General features: G+C 33.7%; 2 protein-coding genes across 2 annotated transcripts; one reads left to right on the top strand and one right to left on the bottom strand.

The window, feature by feature from the left end:
• Nucleotides 1-1,445: 1,445 nt before the first annotated feature.
• Nucleotides 1,446-15,093, top strand: LOC125062873 (collagenase-like). The gene is made up of 8 exons (XM_047669104.1): nucleotides 1,446-1,526; nucleotides 2,146-2,200; nucleotides 2,597-2,759; nucleotides 4,546-4,715; nucleotides 4,937-5,038; nucleotides 5,211-5,353; nucleotides 14,456-14,570; nucleotides 14,685-15,093. Exons 1-8 carry the CDS (start codon nucleotides 1,482-1,484, stop codon nucleotides 15,038-15,040), a joined length of 1,149 nt encoding a protein of 382 aa, XP_047525060.1. The 5' UTR covers nucleotides 1,446-1,481; the 3' UTR covers nucleotides 15,041-15,093.
• Nucleotides 7,282-12,522, bottom strand: LOC125062896 (calcium/calmodulin-dependent protein kinase kinase 2-like). The gene is made up of 4 exons (XM_047669118.1): nucleotides 12,312-12,522; nucleotides 10,906-11,073; nucleotides 10,128-10,273; nucleotides 7,282-9,316 (listed from the first exon to the last, which is right to left on the bottom strand). The coding sequence occupies exons 1-4, from the start codon at nucleotides 12,486-12,488 to the stop codon at nucleotides 9,178-9,180; spliced, it is 630 nt and encodes a 209-aa protein (XP_047525074.1). The 5' UTR covers nucleotides 12,489-12,522; the 3' UTR covers nucleotides 7,282-9,177.
• Nucleotides 15,094-15,867: the final 774 nt, after the last annotated feature.

Below are 15,867 nucleotides of genomic sequence, written 5' to 3' on the forward strand. Positions count from 1 at the left end.
CACTTTAAATAGGACAACAAAAATAAACAAAATTAACTATCTACATGACAATAATAAATATACAAAGAAACTATAAAAAAAAAGTGTGTGTGTGTCAGCTACGACGCACGATTGGAGTTTACTCCTTACGAACTAAGCACTAATTAAGATATATATCGAATAGAAAAAAGGGTAAATGAACGCATCTGCTTAAATGATAAGAGAAACAAACATATATCTGTAATTATTCGGATTATTTATATTACTTCAATAAAGCGTATACATATATATGTACATAATTTTATGTAATAGGAGGCAAACGGGCAGGAGGCTCACCTGATGTTAAGTGATACCGCCGCCCATGGACACTCACAATGCCAGAAGGCTCGCAAGTGCGTTGCCGGCCTTTCAAGAATTGGTACGCTCTTTATTTTATGTTAACCTAAACCCTCTGGTTTAGCAAAAGAAGCAAATCTCGTCTGGCCACAATTAATTTGTCTGTGTCTCAGACTTTGCACAACTCAAATTTTTCCTCTTCTCATGTTTTTCGTAATTTAAATTTTTATCTATTTTGTTTATTTTTTAATTTGTTAAACAATACTCAAATTTTAAATTTCATCATTATAGTGCATAAATTAGTTATCATATTAATTAAATTTAACGATCTTGATAATATATGAAAATAAAATAATCTATGACGATAAAAGTCTATCACTTTTGAAGTAAAACTTCTTAGGCGCATGAGGGTAAATTTTTTACGGATGAAACGTCACGAAGATGTGCAGCGTTTTTGTCTAAGATAAAGGAGAGAGCGATTGAGGCCGATTGAGAGAGAGGGCGAATTACCTTACAGAAATCCTATTTTGAAAATTAAAATTTCGTAAAGAGAATCTATGAAATATTAGTATTTTATATTTTATGCAAAATAATTGAACGAAATCTCAAATGACGTTTAATTTAGAATTTCACTAAATTAAAATTTTACGTGTTAAAAAAAAATATTTGTATTAATTTCCAACACTTAATATTTTAATGACAATTAAATTCATTTAATTCCTAACATATCTTCCTTTTTCCCTCCCTCTAAGTCTCGGAAATCTAAAGTTTTAGATTTGTATGAACAAGACTATATACAAATTTCAAGCCTTCTTCATCTAAATATTATTGCGATGCCCCCTTTTTACATTCCAGGGATCTATCTTTTGATTAGACTGGGAAGTTCATTGGTGAAATTGTAAACATCACGGCTTGTAGAAATGAATTAACTTACATAAACTAAAAACGGAATATCATTCTATTATATGATAAAGATCAACAAAGGAGACTATAATAAAGATAAATTTTCCTGGTATTCTGGGCCAAGACCATTAGTCATGAATCATGATATAAATTTACTATCAGTGATATCGGATTAATATGTTTATCTCGCTAATTAATGTAATGACGGTAGTATTTAAGTTAAATCTTAATAAGAAATTCCGACGATATTAGTGGGTGACAGCATGCTGAGCAAACTTGTACTTCTAATAGCCCTAGCGGGGATCGCGGTAAGTTTTGTCCTAACCATACTGTAGATAAACGTATTAAATACTATAGTATGTAAAGTAAATTAAAAAAAAATTATGAACAAATATTTTTTTTGTTTTATGAAGCTTTATATTATAGAGGTTTTATATTATTATTTATTTATGAATGTATGCAATTTTTTTTAAAGTTATTTATAGCGTCTGATAAAGTATTTAGTTACTTTTCAAATTATATTAGATGTATACAAACTTGAAATAAATAAACGTAACATTGTACAACACCGAAAAGCGAGAAATGTTTGAGTTCCTTTCATGTATGCATTGCATTACAAATAGACAAAACAAAATAAAGCTTCGAACTCAAGGCCTGCCTGTCTACCTGCTTATATTACTAATGTCTTCGATCTAGGGATTTGGTTGCGTCTCTACACCAATTTTATTTATGAAAAAATTACATCTGGGATCGTACTTTAATAACAGAAAGCCTATAACAATTGAAATAGTTTCCGCGTTCATTTAGGAATCTATCCTAGTTTAATATCTACGTATCTACGAGTACTTATCAAGGATAAAAGGTATGGTACACTAAAAAAAATACTTTCGTAACAAATGTAATAACATTTTCTTGCCTTATTTTCAGGCTTCATCGACGCTTAGGTCCAACGTAGACTTTGTAGAAAATGTAAGAGAATACGGTAAGTTATTTTTTAAAATTTAATTATGATGTTAACAATCATTAATTGTAAACGAAAAATAATTCTAAAAAAATAATTTTCAGTGTTATTAATAATGCAATGTAAAAACATGGATGTGAGGCCAATAATATTGCAAATAAACGCAATGAAACTTTAAATCATCACTACAACAATATATCTAATAATTTTCATGAAGAAATCGAACAATGATATTGTTATTGCGTAAATGCTATTTATTTTTAGTTTCGTCTTCGTAATAAATAATCAAAAGACTCGTCAGAAGCCCTTTTTTAGAATATTCCTAAATATAATCCAAAGTATTTGTTACAAGTAAGTAAACAGACTTAAAAGGATAGCAACAATTTTTACGTTTCAATGACTGCTGTTTCATTACAGAGCAACCCCAAGGCCGCATTGTGTCGGGCCACGACGCAGCCTTGGGTCAGTTTCCGTACCAGGCGCATCTAAGAGCCATCGACCAGTCCTTCAGAATATTGGGCTGCGGAGGTTCAGTTATTCACGAATCATGGGTGATCACAGCAGCTCATTGTACAGCTAAGTATGTTAACATACTTAATATCCCTACTTATATGGAGCCGATAAGCCGGATTAATCCAGTGCGGGGCCTGTAGCAAATTCTGTTAAGGGGCCCTTGGTATGCCCTTTTGGTTCTCAAGTTTAGGGTATTTAATAAAACAAAACTGCTACAAATAAGATTAGAATATATAAGTATAATTGAGAGATAGAAACACTATTGATAATCATATATATCTACATCATAGTATAGAGCAAATCATGCTTTGAAAAATCTTCTCACTTTGTTGAATATATCAACAAAGTGAGAAGATTTTTCAAACGTTTTAATGTTGAAAAAGAACGTTCGCTACTTGAAGTTAATGATTACGAGAGATAAATAAACGCACAAGGCATATTCTAAGTTTGGGAAACACGAATCAAAGAACTGAAAATTTCTGTTCCAGAATCTGCTGTTTCTTACTGTCAATATGGCTACTGTTAGCCACATGTTTTCAGCAGCTCTCCGAACTGCACTTATTCGCTCTGACTAGGCTTGAGGATTTTTCCAAAATCTCTTATAAAGTAGTAATCTTATCATATGCTTTCATACGTTTAGTTAAAGTTATCAATAATTACAATAAACACCTGAACTTTGTAACGTTGCCCAGGTTGATTTTCAACTAAGTCGTCGAGTGTGGTAGATTTCCGGCACTCCGCTTTTTGACCGTCGAAAAAGTGTGAAAATTTCTTACAAAACATGCTTAATAATAAATCCACATAAAAGTCCGATAAGCGTTACAATATCGGATTTTTTGAAGTAGAATCTTTACGTGCGTTCGTAATGACCCCTTCGATAGTTAGAAGCGGAAAGAATGTAAAGAGGTTTTCAATGAAATCAAAGAAAAGTAATGCTTCTGTAATTGTACATACATTGATATGTAATACTTCTGTCTGTGAAGCGCAGTTAGCAACCAAATTTAATGAATGTCCAAGACAGGGAATGTATTCGGTGTACTTATTATGTTCTTTATTATGGGCTTGTAGGCCAATGTTTCCCCCATGCATGTTGCTGGCATTATCGTATCTTGGCCCACGACAATCTTTGATATCAATACCACTTTCACTAGAAATCTAGTAAACTTTGTGCGAGTTGTTTAAAGCAGTCTTCCACGTCCAAGAACTTAACAATGCACTGGTCCAGATGGCAGTATATAGCGAGTGAAACTGAAATCCAATGAAACTGAGTAGTATTTTCAACTATTAATTTCGCAAATAATTTGATCCAGTAAGCTGTACGCAACTTGATGAATAAATTCTTCACAAGTTGTTTTTGATAAATATGACATAATATCTCTCTTTTCTTCATTAGCATGATTTTGTATATGTTGAGCCGTAAAAGCGTCAAATTGGACTATTAATTCTAAAAAGCAGCTTCTGTATTTTCTGTTTGAAATTTGGCTGTTTGAAAGGTATAAATGTGGTATATATGCTAGTCTAAATATATAGAACTAATGAAATATTAGAACATTACGGTAAAACGTTTGTAAAATACCAACTTATTTTTACGATTTAACGTGACGAAATCGAGTTATAGATTTTTGAGGGAAGTGAAGCTACCTAAGTGCTTCGCGTTTTAGGCATGTAAGATATATCACGCTCCTATCTAAATTAATACCTTTTTAATACGGGTACGTTAGAGCCCCTAAATTCGCAGGGCCTGCAGCATTTGCTACTCTGGCTAATCCAGCACTGCGGATAAGTCTTCAATAAGAGATTTAAAAGTAGAAATACAACTGTAAATTGGTGAATGATATTTTAAAAATTTACAGCTACCGTCAAATTACGGTTCGTGCGGGTCTCATCGAGATGAATTCAGCAGAGTACATATCCGACTCATGGGACTGGTACAACCACCCCACCTTCAATTCAGACAATCCTGGAGCTGTGCAGCTTAATGACGTCGCTCTTATAAAACTGACCACTCCAATTACATTCAGCTGTAAGTTTAGAGTCTAACACGCTACAACATTAAACTTCAGGTTTTTATTTAAATATTTACTCATGTGTTTGACTAGTCTATATAAGTATGTTTAGAGCTACCGACGAGCTACATATAGTATACTTTAAGCAGACGATAAGTGATAGTAAGTGTATATTGTTTACAGAAATAAGATTAATTGACTTTAGTTTTTATAATTAACCCCTTCTGAATATTTTAAGCAAACGTTCAAAGGGTGAGGATTCAGCCGTCCACTGAGGCATTCAGTGACTATTCTGAAGAGAGACTGATTGCTAGCGGATGGGGAAGGACTTGGACCCAAGGTATCAGACGTATGCTATTTAAAAAATCGTACATTCCATCAGATGTAGTCATGCTAAATGTTGTATGGGCAGTATACTCTCATCTAGTATATGTATTATACAATGAGTGAATAAAAGAAACCATTTAAGATCTAGGGTAGGTATACCTAATCAAATATTATATAAATTTTAGCTCCAGCAGCAACAACCCTACAATGGACATATCTCCGCGGCGTTGACCACGCTTTTTGCCTACTTAAATTCACAAGCAAATTTGTCAACTCCAACACTATTTGCGCACAATGGTACAACGTCACCTCACAATCCGTTTGCCAGGTAATTTGATATCCCCTGCCTAAAGCAAGGTGTCATGCCATTGATTCTGTTTCTTAACATTAATATTTACTGTTTTGCAATTGCAAGGACAATATCTAAGATAGGTAAACTCATGTAGCAAACATGTTCAATAGGTCAGTATGTACCATCAGTGGCGTAGCTACATTGGGGCTAGGCGGGGCAGTGCCCCGGGGCCCTCAAGCTCAGGGGGCCCTTGAATCCTTACCAGAAATCTCGCTCGAACTGCAATTTTGAAAATTTCTCTCATTTTCAAAATAAATATGCCAGGTTGCAACCCCACTTTAATCATGACAACTCAGTTGAGAGAAATTCAAAAGTTATCTCTAGGGAATTCCCTTAAATTCTTTCTGTAGGTTGGCAGTGTCGCGGTCGTCAATTTGACGGATCACATTCCGTTTTGGAATTCGAGATTGGAAGCATTTATTAGAAAGAATTAAGCAACACAGTTGTTCGAGTGTCGAGTGCCCTGCAGTGCACAAAAGAGCTTAATTTTTATTTGATAAAACCTAATCAGTTTACACAGCAGCGGGCCCCATTTTTCAATTTGCCCCAGGGCCCTTGGTTACTTAGCTACGCAACTGGCTGTAGCTAGGTCAAATTAATTAAATGGATTAAAACCCAAAAATAAGATAAAAATTGATTTAATATTGACTCCAATCCATAAAATTCACTTAACAAATTCATAATCGTAACATATTTTTCCCAATATTTACACATTTTTAAAAGTTTACAAAGACGCATTACAAGTGAACTACCAATGCCTTTAATATTACGCTTATTTGGTTTGTTTTTATTACGATAATAGGATTTCTATGCATAGCAAAGTAAACGTAAAAAAGGAATAATTTAATCAATTAAAGACTGAGAATTTAAATTTATGTATTTATAAATAATAATAAAGGTTTTGGATACTTATCATTGATTTTTCCCCTAAAAAGGAATCTATCATAGATTTTAAGAGCTTCAATACAATTATTTATCGTAAATAATGATTGAAATTAATTAAATTCACAAAGTTCTCGAATTTGATTCGAAAAAACAAAGATTTATATATCGGCGTGTCTTTTATCCGTGAATGTTTTAATCCGTCTGTGGTACAGGAAATTTTATCTATACTCTATAGTAAACAAATGAATATAAAAAGGTTGTATATCAGGAGTAAATATAGTTAAATACTAAGGCATTGGAGGTTCAGCATTTTAGGCAACAATATAAGCCGAATATAATTTAGGGAAATATATAAGCACTATTCACTATCACAACATTCAAAGGCTTTATAATTGGACCTTTCGCTTGCCGAGGATAATGCGAACCTAAAACTAAGCTTGGACTAATTTTCTCGTATTTTAAACATCAAGAACGATGGCCGTCTTACACCCAAATCGAAGTAATACATCATATAAGATAAATGTGCAAGTAATTTGTTTAACCTTAAATTATATAAGTATATCTTTTTGTTCCTATATCAAAGGATCAAATTTTTGAGCAAAAAAACAAACGGTTAATGTCAAAGGTTAACCCACGTGCCAATTAACACAAAATCACAGACGCAAAATGTAACTGTGTTAAGCAGACATCTCACAACGCTGAGAATTGAAGCCAGCAATATATATGACAAATATTATTCGTCATATTTGTATGTCGAAAGCACATATATAAAAATAACTTTTTTAATTTATGGGTCTAAAGTAACCAATGTATGCTTATAAGCCATTATTTCAAAGACTAGTGCAAACTACAGGTTAGGTAATAACAATAATTGATATTTATATAATAGGGCTGCCAGATAGAAATTAAAATTAAAATGTCTCGTGGTTGATCTATCAAATTCTTATTAAACGTATTATAAATTCAGTAATATTTTTATATATTCTATTAGCTGTACGCTAACAGGCTAGTGTAGATTATATATATTTTATTACAGCTTGTAAATATCATTATATAATTTTGGATAAATTACCAAATAATTAAGGGCAGTGTTTTCGATGTTTTCTGATTTTGTATAATACTTGATTAAATTATTATAACTATTACTATTTGAGCAATATTACACTAGAAGGATATTAAAATTTTCGCAGGCGCTTATAAAATTCTCGGAGATTGACAAAAACTATTTTATCATGATACTGATTTTAGTAAGCTATAGCCGATATAGACCTTAGGAGCTATTCAAAAATATAAACTTATCATTTATATTAGTGCATATTCTTTGGCTAGTATTGTACATAAAATATGCACTTATTTGTAAAAACTTGATCAGTGTAATTGAACTCCTATACCTAAAGAAGTCGTTCTGCAAAATTATGTTTACGCTGTGATAATAAACGACAGATGTACTTCAGATAAAACGGTCCAATTGCACTGATTTATTTTTTATTTGTGGCTAGAGATTGAGTCACGTTACTGTCATCTGTCAGAATCTGATCATTTGACATATTACGTGTTTCTGAATCCTAGCCTACAGGTAAAGTTCAGGAACGAGATTTAGCACAAACTATGACCAATCCGTTTTTGACATACGAGAGTTACACTTCAAACGCTGTGTGTGTGTTTTTTTTGTAAGACGATCGAAGCTCGAGCCGAGTCGCGGCCGAGCCAAGTTTACATAATTGTATTAAAAAAAAAATGGTCAAGAGAGTCTTTTTTTAGGTCTTTTCAAAACTTCGCGAAATCTGGTTTCTATTGATTTTGGTATCATTTGAAAAATTTTAAACATATAAATTATAAGGTTTTATTTGTGTAATGTGTGAAATATTACATTATTCATTAAGTGTATTTTTAATAACACGATTGTCCATTTGGTGGCGCTAAATTCGCATCTTAGTCTAGCTCAAGTCATCGTTTTCCGTCACTTGGCATGAAGTCAACCTATTTTTGACTTCAAGCCGATGAAGCCTATTTTGAAGTAAGTAATGGTTTTCACATACGGGAGTCATTGTTCGTTAAGTATAGTTTCTGAATCTCACCCATAGACTCAACTCTTAGCGCGGTGTTAAATATCGACTGAATATGGTTCTAAGCCTTATAATTTAGTGCACAAGTTTGAACATTATTCGAAGCAAAAATAATCATTGAATTATATATAAAAGACCTTGCCAGAACTATTTAAATATAATATTAAAAATATTGTTATAAATAATGAATAACGTAATAATTAATATTTGTACTCTCTTTGAGAGTCTACAGAATGTAAGGGATTTGTTTCCGTCCTTTGCTTTCACATCTAAATTCTAAACCGATGATTAGATTTTGATAATGAGCAAGCAGGACACGGATTTTTGTTTTATATAAAACCTCTTTTGATTAATAACGATTTCTAATTGCTTCGAAAAGTGTTTATTATGGTGTGAAAAGTTAAAGTATGTACCTACAATAGTTGTAGATATAAAGATTTGTTAATATTAAATAATGTTTTTTACTTTAGTAAGTAAGCATTGTGAAAAGTGCTTTGTAGTATATGCAGAACATATAAATGAAATATGTAAAAATTGTGCTGCGTATATTTTGTGTAAAATAAAATATTGTATCTATGTGCTATCTTCACAACCAAGTAAAAACACTGATTAATATTTCTCATAAATTTGAATGGAAAAAAAATATGTTAAGTTTATCCGTAATAATTCCTAAAATTGACTTTTATCTTTCGATTCCTTTAAGTAAGAAATGTACCAACTTATCACAACGAAAATATAATTTAAAAACTAATTTATATAAATTTGTGGTTAAAGCGGACACGAATATTAAATTTGAGATAAGCCTTAAAACTATGAAGTCACACATTAAATGCCTTATTATAAGGCGCGTCACCGTTGCGGTGCAATCCCTTGACCATTTTCTTTGCTTTCCTTGCTCTTTGTGGATGATTTGCTGACACTCTGTTTTGTTTCTGGTTTCTCTTTGGTTTCTTCGACAGCTTCCAAGTTGATATCGAATGAAACTTGCCTGTAATTAGTAAAAGTTATCTCAACACCTGTTTGTGATGTGAAATCTAATTAAAATTTCACGTAGATATAATTTAAAGGACGCCTCTGCCGTAATCTAGTAAATGTAATAATAAAAATGTATAAGCATTGCTATGCGGACGACAGCACTGGGGATACTTTTTACACTGGCCGGGTAGGTATTTCTCGGGCTGTTGTGAATGAGTACCGGAACAAACTTGTGTCTGAAGTCGAAACTCTTCTACTGAGTTTGATCATCGGACGTCAAGGCAAAATACAAAATACCATCCGTATCACCTCGACGTCCGTCGTTCCACAACAGAGCGTTTTCTAAGGCAGTTTTTGCCGCGCACCACCACTATGTGGAACCAGCTGCCCACAGAAGTATTTCCTTAGGGTCCTTCAAGAAAAGAGCGTACCAATTCTTGAAAGGCCGGCAACGCACTTGCGAGCCTTCTGGCATTGTGAGTGTCCATGGCCGGCGGTATCACTTAACATCAGGTGAGTCTCCTGCCCGTTTGCCTCCTATTACATAAAAAAAAAACAACTTGTTTTCGTTGTTTGTTACGCTTAAGCTAGCCCTCGACTATTATAGGTTCTTTTCCCGCACATTCCTTATGGAGGACCTTACTTTGTCATGGCAAAGTAGTAATGCCTTGGGCCCCAATCTTAATTTTCCCTACTTCAGATAGGCCAGAAGTTAATTGGTTGCACTAACAATGTGACTTGAAGTGTTAAAAAAATCTAGAAAACTATACTTTTTGTACCTTTAAGCAATAATATACCAGCACTCTTTACAGCGTAATACCTACTTGTCAGTAAGATAGTTTCCAGGAGCTGAGAGCGAGCGTCCGGCCCGCGCTAGAACCGTGCGTTTCCCTCGCACAGCAACGGCCGTTTCCCCAGTTTCACTAGATTCGCGACGGGAGCTACTCTCCCGACTGCGTAGAAATGGGTTCTGAAAGTGTCATATAGAAGTGTTAACAAAAGTTAATTACTCCTAGCATCAAACAATAAAACCTAAACACACTGGTACAACTTAAGGCTCATTGCTATTGTTTAATTAAATTATTTCGTGTCACAACATCGGCGTGAAACAACATTTGTATATTCGGAATAAGGCACGTCCTATTACTCCACTGCGTATTTTAATCGTCAATTAGGAAAAAGACTGGCCAACGTATATACAAGAACTAAAACTCTCTGTCAAAGATGCTTTTTTTATAATGAATAATTATAGCTCAATATACATTTTTGCCTCTTTAAATCTAAAATACTAATGAATACTATGTAGAATACTGTATTTATTTTTTAAAAACAGAAATTAAGGAAAGAAACAATTTAAAAAAAAAAACTATTTATTTAAAACATGAAAATTTCTATTTACTTTTAGTAATTTTTTCGACTATATTTAAATACTTTATTAGAAAGCATTTATAACGTTATTACTATAATTTCCGTATTAGTAAAATTTTTATAGTCATTAGTTGTAAGTGCTGTAATATTTAAAATAAAAATTACACCCTTTCTCTGATAATTTTTAGTATAAACTAAAATAATAATATAATCTGAGTAATATCAAAGAATCACCTGGAAGCTGTGTTTCTTGAGCATGGTCTTGATGAGGATGAGTGTGGAGATGTTGGGGATGGAGGTTACTACTCGTGCTAAGTCTTCATCTGTCACTTCGACTAATCTGCAATTCTCCTGCTCTGACGGCAGCAGATCTTTTCCCCCACAGGTTATCCACTCATGGTCCTGAAAGAGAATAATTTTATGCTTGAACCATTCTATTAGTTATTATAACAAATGTAGTTGTGTAAATATAATTGTTCATAATTTGATTTAAGATATATTATATTTTTGTTACAATACCACCATTTAAAAACAACTGCAGTATGGACTTTATAAAAAATAAAATAAATCAGAGGCACTACAACTTCTTTAGGTCTTGGCATCAGATTTCTGAATCTGTTTCATGATCATTTTAAATCTAATAGGCAAGAAGGTGATCAGTCTTCAGTGCCTGACACACGCCGTCGACTTTTTGGGTCTAAGACATGTCGGTTTCCTCACGATGTTTTCCTTCACCGTTCGATCAAATGTTAAATGCGCACATAGAAAGAAAGTCCATTGGTGCACAGCCGGGGATCGAACCTACGACCTCAGGTATGAGAGTCGCATGCTGAAGCCACTAGGCCAACACTGCTCTTGGGCTTTACAAGTTACAGTTTTAATCTAGTGTTTCTCGCAAGTCATTAAATAATAAGAGAGAGAGCAATATTAGTGTAGTGGCTTCAGCGTGCGACTTTCATCCTTGAGGTCGTAGATTTGATCCCCACTGCACCAATGGACTTTCTATGTACGCATTAAACACTCACTGTGTGTGGGTGAAGGAAAACATCGTGAACCTGGCTGCAGCCTGATCACCTTCTTGTCTATTAGAAAACAAATGATCACGGAACAGATACAGATCTCCAAAACCTAGAGTTGGATCGCCAATGGTTTAGACAATATTAGCTGTTTGGATTTATACTTGTTCCGTATTTTGTGTAAATTATAATATAGAATTTAAATATTATTTTTGTTTGTATTACCAAAGACTACTTAATACCAGTTTTAAGACCAATATAAGTTTTATTTTTTTGGTTTAACTATTCACCCCTGATACACTAATAAATTTTACTTTATTTTTGTTATGTTTATTGACACTAAGCACTATGCACTTCTTGTACTTTACCCTCTGTAGGTGTTTCTTTTTGTATTGTTCCATATTAGGGTTGCCTGGAAGAAATCGCTTGTTAGCGATAAGGCCGCCCGTTGTTTAATAACTTATGTAACCTGCTTTTTTTATATGTATTATTTGTATAGGGTAACAAAGTGTAAATAAATATGTTAATTAATCTAAAAATAAATTTTCAGCTCAACGTAAACACAATGAGAGTATTCCTGACTTTGTATGTTTTATAAAAGAGTTTATAAAACTGTGTACATACCTTTATTTCTTGCATCGTTGCTCTTGTAACGGGATCCTTATCAAGCATGCGTGACAATAGTTTTTTAAGAGGCTTTGAGAGGGTGGGTCGTGTAGGGAACGCCAAAGGCTCTGAAAGGATTCGCTTCTGCAGCTCTGCAGCTGTTGGGGACGTCCAGGGAACACGGCCAGTCACCATGGCGTATAGAGTGACGCCGAGCGACCAGATGTCCGCTGCCTGAAAGTAGTAGTAATATATGAAGGTTGATGAAATTCATATTGTAGTATGTGTACGTTAAAGTATTTTCACGATAGTTTTGAAGTATGTGTTAGTGCAGATTTGAAGATTGATCAGGGTTTTATAATTTATTCATCTTATTTACCATTTTCTTTGCAAATAATAGATTTAGTTATTTATTATTTAAATACATTTAACACAACATACAATTTCATAACCTTTAAGATGTTGGTTGACCTTTCACGATATTATATTATTACATATTATAACAGTATTTCTCCACTATTTGATAGATATTATTATATATATATAAACCTTCCTCTTCAATCACTCTACCTATTAAAAAAATCGCATCAAAATCGGTTGCGTAGTTTTAAAGATTTAAGCATACATAGGGACAGAGAACTTTGTTTTATACAATGTAGTGATGATGGTGTGGTTCTTCGAAACCAATAGCGATATTATTTAAGCCAGGGTTACGGAAAAATGCTGATAAATATTATATTTATTTCAAATTTAGTAAAATAATTATATTTTTTTAAATTCAAAATTTATTTATTTATATTGTTAACTTTGTATACAGAACGTTTAATATTGAAAATTTATCACTGTAATTCAGACATTGTAAGGAACTGCAACCATTGACACCATGCTTATCCTTGCGTTGGTTTTACTTGACATTGAAGCAAAACGTCATAATATGTCATAACAAACTCTTAGGCAAAATAGATATATCTATATATATAAAAGAAAGTAGTGTTTGTTACAACACTTATAACTCGAGAACGGTTGGACCGATTGCCATGGTTTTTGATTTGTTGGATTTGTTTCCGCCCCGAATAGCAGAATAAGCAATAAAATATCGGATAAGTTATCGAATAACAATAAATAAATTAATTAATTTTACGAATGCAAAAACCATATGGTGCCATCTGTTGACAAAACTACGCATCATTTTACGTCGAATTCGTGTCAGTTCAAAAAATTCCGATCTTGAGGTGAATGAGGAGATGCATAACCATGCTTTGATCCTGATCAAAAGATGTTGGATCAGTGGTGTAGCTACCAAGGGGCTAGGTGGGGCAGTGCCCCGGGGCCCTCAAGCTCAGGGGGCCCTCGAATCCTTACCAGAAATCTCGATCGTTCTGAACTTTTGGAAATTTCTCCCATTTTCAAAATAAATATGACAGGTTGCAACCCCACTTTAATCAAGACATTAATTTGAGAGAAATTCAAAAGTTATGCCTAGGGAATTCCCCTAAATTCTTTCTGTAGGTTGGCAGTGTTGCCAATTTGACGGATTGTGATATATGCATTTTATTATTCATCGATGTGCATTTTATTGTGAATTCGAGTTAAGATTTTTTTTTGAAGGTTAAAAAATTCATGCTGTATCAGGAGTAAGTAAACTTATGTCAATAAACTTTTTTGTACCGGTCAATATAGTGATTCAATTATATTTGATTTTACCACTCATATTGATGTCCGGTAAAGTCAATAAATCGTGTCAAATCTAAAGATTTCGGCTACAGCTCATTGTACTGGGTGGCGCAAAAGTACTGGCACTAAAGAAAATTTGTTTATTTATTTTATATGACATTTCATTTCATTCTGTTGTTGAAAATGGTGTAGTGAACAAATGTAAAATACACTGAAAATAAACATGGACCGTTTGCCCTGCACGAATTAGAGCTTACATAGCTTAGCATTTTTAAATTATTTGAATATTTCATATTTTAATTTGATAAAACCTAATCAGTTTAGATAGCAGTGGGGCCCCATTTTTTAATTTGCCCCAGGGCCCTTGGTCACCTAGCTACGCCACTGTGTACCATTCAACTTGAAGAGCTACTATCAAAATATACATAGGTAAACTGGTCTTGAAACTAATTACCTACGCAGTGTTTTTAAAAAGCATTTTATTTCAGGGTGACAGTGGTGGTCCCTTAGTACAATACAAAGACGGTGTCCCAATCTTGGTTGGAGTCACTTCCTACGTAGCTGGAGTTGCAAACGGAGGTTGCCACTCTGGAAATCCTAGTGGTTAGTCATCACGCAGACTATTAGAATATAAAATCAGCTGAAAGATGCCGATTACTGGTGTCGTGAGTAAAAAATACGAACTTGTTTTATTACATACAATTCTTATTTTTTTAGGATTCATTCGACCTGGTCCATTCCTCTCCTGGTTCCAAGAGGTCACTGATGTCGACTTCGAATCTTTGGATGACCAAACTACCACACCAGCACCAACTACCCCTGAGCCAACTCCAGAACCCACCCCCGAGCCTACTCCAGAACCAACCCCCAAGCCTACACCTGAACCAGAAAAGCCAGATGAAACTCCAGAGGAGGAGGAGGAGGAGGACGACGATGATGATGATGACGATATCTCCGAACTATTGAAGAAGTTACAGGTCAAGGTGCGAGTGGAAGTCAACTTAAAGAAATACAAGAAAGTTGCTGGAAAAACTAAGGAAATCGAACACGTCAAATATTTGCCGATTGAATAACATTAATTCCAAATACGCGATGTTTTTTTATTAATTAAACTATTTACCAGAAATACGTATTATATTATTTATTGACGAAACAGTTTACAGTAAAAACGTCTCACCTTCATATCAATCATTTCATACCTGTTATGAAACAGGTATGAAACAGGTATGAAAGAATAACATTAATTCCAAATACGCGATGTTTTTTTATTAATTAAACTATTTACCAGAAATACGTATTATATTATTTATTGACGAAACAGTTTACAGTAAAAACGTCTCACCTTCATATCAATCATTTCATACCTGTTATGAAACAGGTATGAAATGATTGATATACTTTAAGCGATGTTTTATTTAGAAATTACTAGACTTTTAACAAATTCAAACTTTTTGGTTTGTAGTTGTAGATACACAAAACAAAAAAGGTTATTTAGCTCAGCTGACACTTCAAATCCCACGACCCGTAAAAACGTACGCGCGCATCTCGCAAACTGCACATTCGCGGCATATTCGCCAGATGTGGACGCACCCTAAGGCCATAATTTTGTTCAAAATTAAATACTATTAATCATTAGAATTATTATTTAAAACTAGCTGGCCTGGCGAACATCGTACCGCCTAACAGTCGATTCTTTATTTTTTTTTTATACTTATTCTGCTATTCCGGTCTAGCCGGTCTAGCTAGTAAGATAAAAAAAGAAAATTGATAAGACAACAAATACATTATGTCAAAAAATAAAAATTTATACTCCTTTTCATGAAAGAAGTCCCCCAGACGCGGCGCTGCAATCGCATAACGTAATGTTGCCATTTATGAGTAAAATTTACCTATTTTATTT

The sequence above is a fragment of the Pieris napi genome, chromosome 2 (genome assembly GCF_905475465.1).
Source record: "Pieris napi chromosome 2, ilPieNapi1.2, whole genome shotgun sequence".
Classification (NCBI taxonomy): domain Eukaryota; kingdom Metazoa; phylum Arthropoda; class Insecta; order Lepidoptera; family Pieridae; genus Pieris; species Pieris napi.

What these genes read in the sequence shown, in the direction of transcription:
- LOC125062873 (XM_047669104.1), top strand. Translation starts at nt 1,482, where the DNA reads ATGCTGAGCAAACTTGTACTTCTAATAGCCCTAGCGGGGATCGCG. An exon ending in TAGCCCTAGCGGGGATCGCG is followed by an intron (nt 1,527 to 2,145) that starts GTAAGTTTTGTC and finishes CCTTATTTTCAG; the next exon opens with GCTTCATCGACGCTTAGGTC. An exon ending in GCAGCTCATTGTACAGCTAA is followed by an intron (nt 2,760 to 4,545) that starts GTATGTTAACAT and finishes AAAAATTTACAG; the next exon opens with CTACCGTCAAATTACGGTTC.
- LOC125062896 (XM_047669118.1), bottom strand. Translation starts at nt 12,488, where the DNA reads ATGGTGACTGGCCGTGTTCCCTGGACGTCCCCAACAGCTGCAGAGCTG. An exon ending in CAACGATGCAAGAAATAAAG is followed by an intron (nt 11,074 to 12,311) that starts GTATGTACACAG and finishes ATTCTCTTTCAG; the next exon opens with GACCATGAGTGGATAACCTG. An exon ending in GGAAACTATCTTACTGACAA is followed by an intron (nt 9,317 to 10,127) that starts GTAGGTATTACG and finishes TACTAATTACAG; the next exon opens with GCAAGTTTCATTCGATATCA.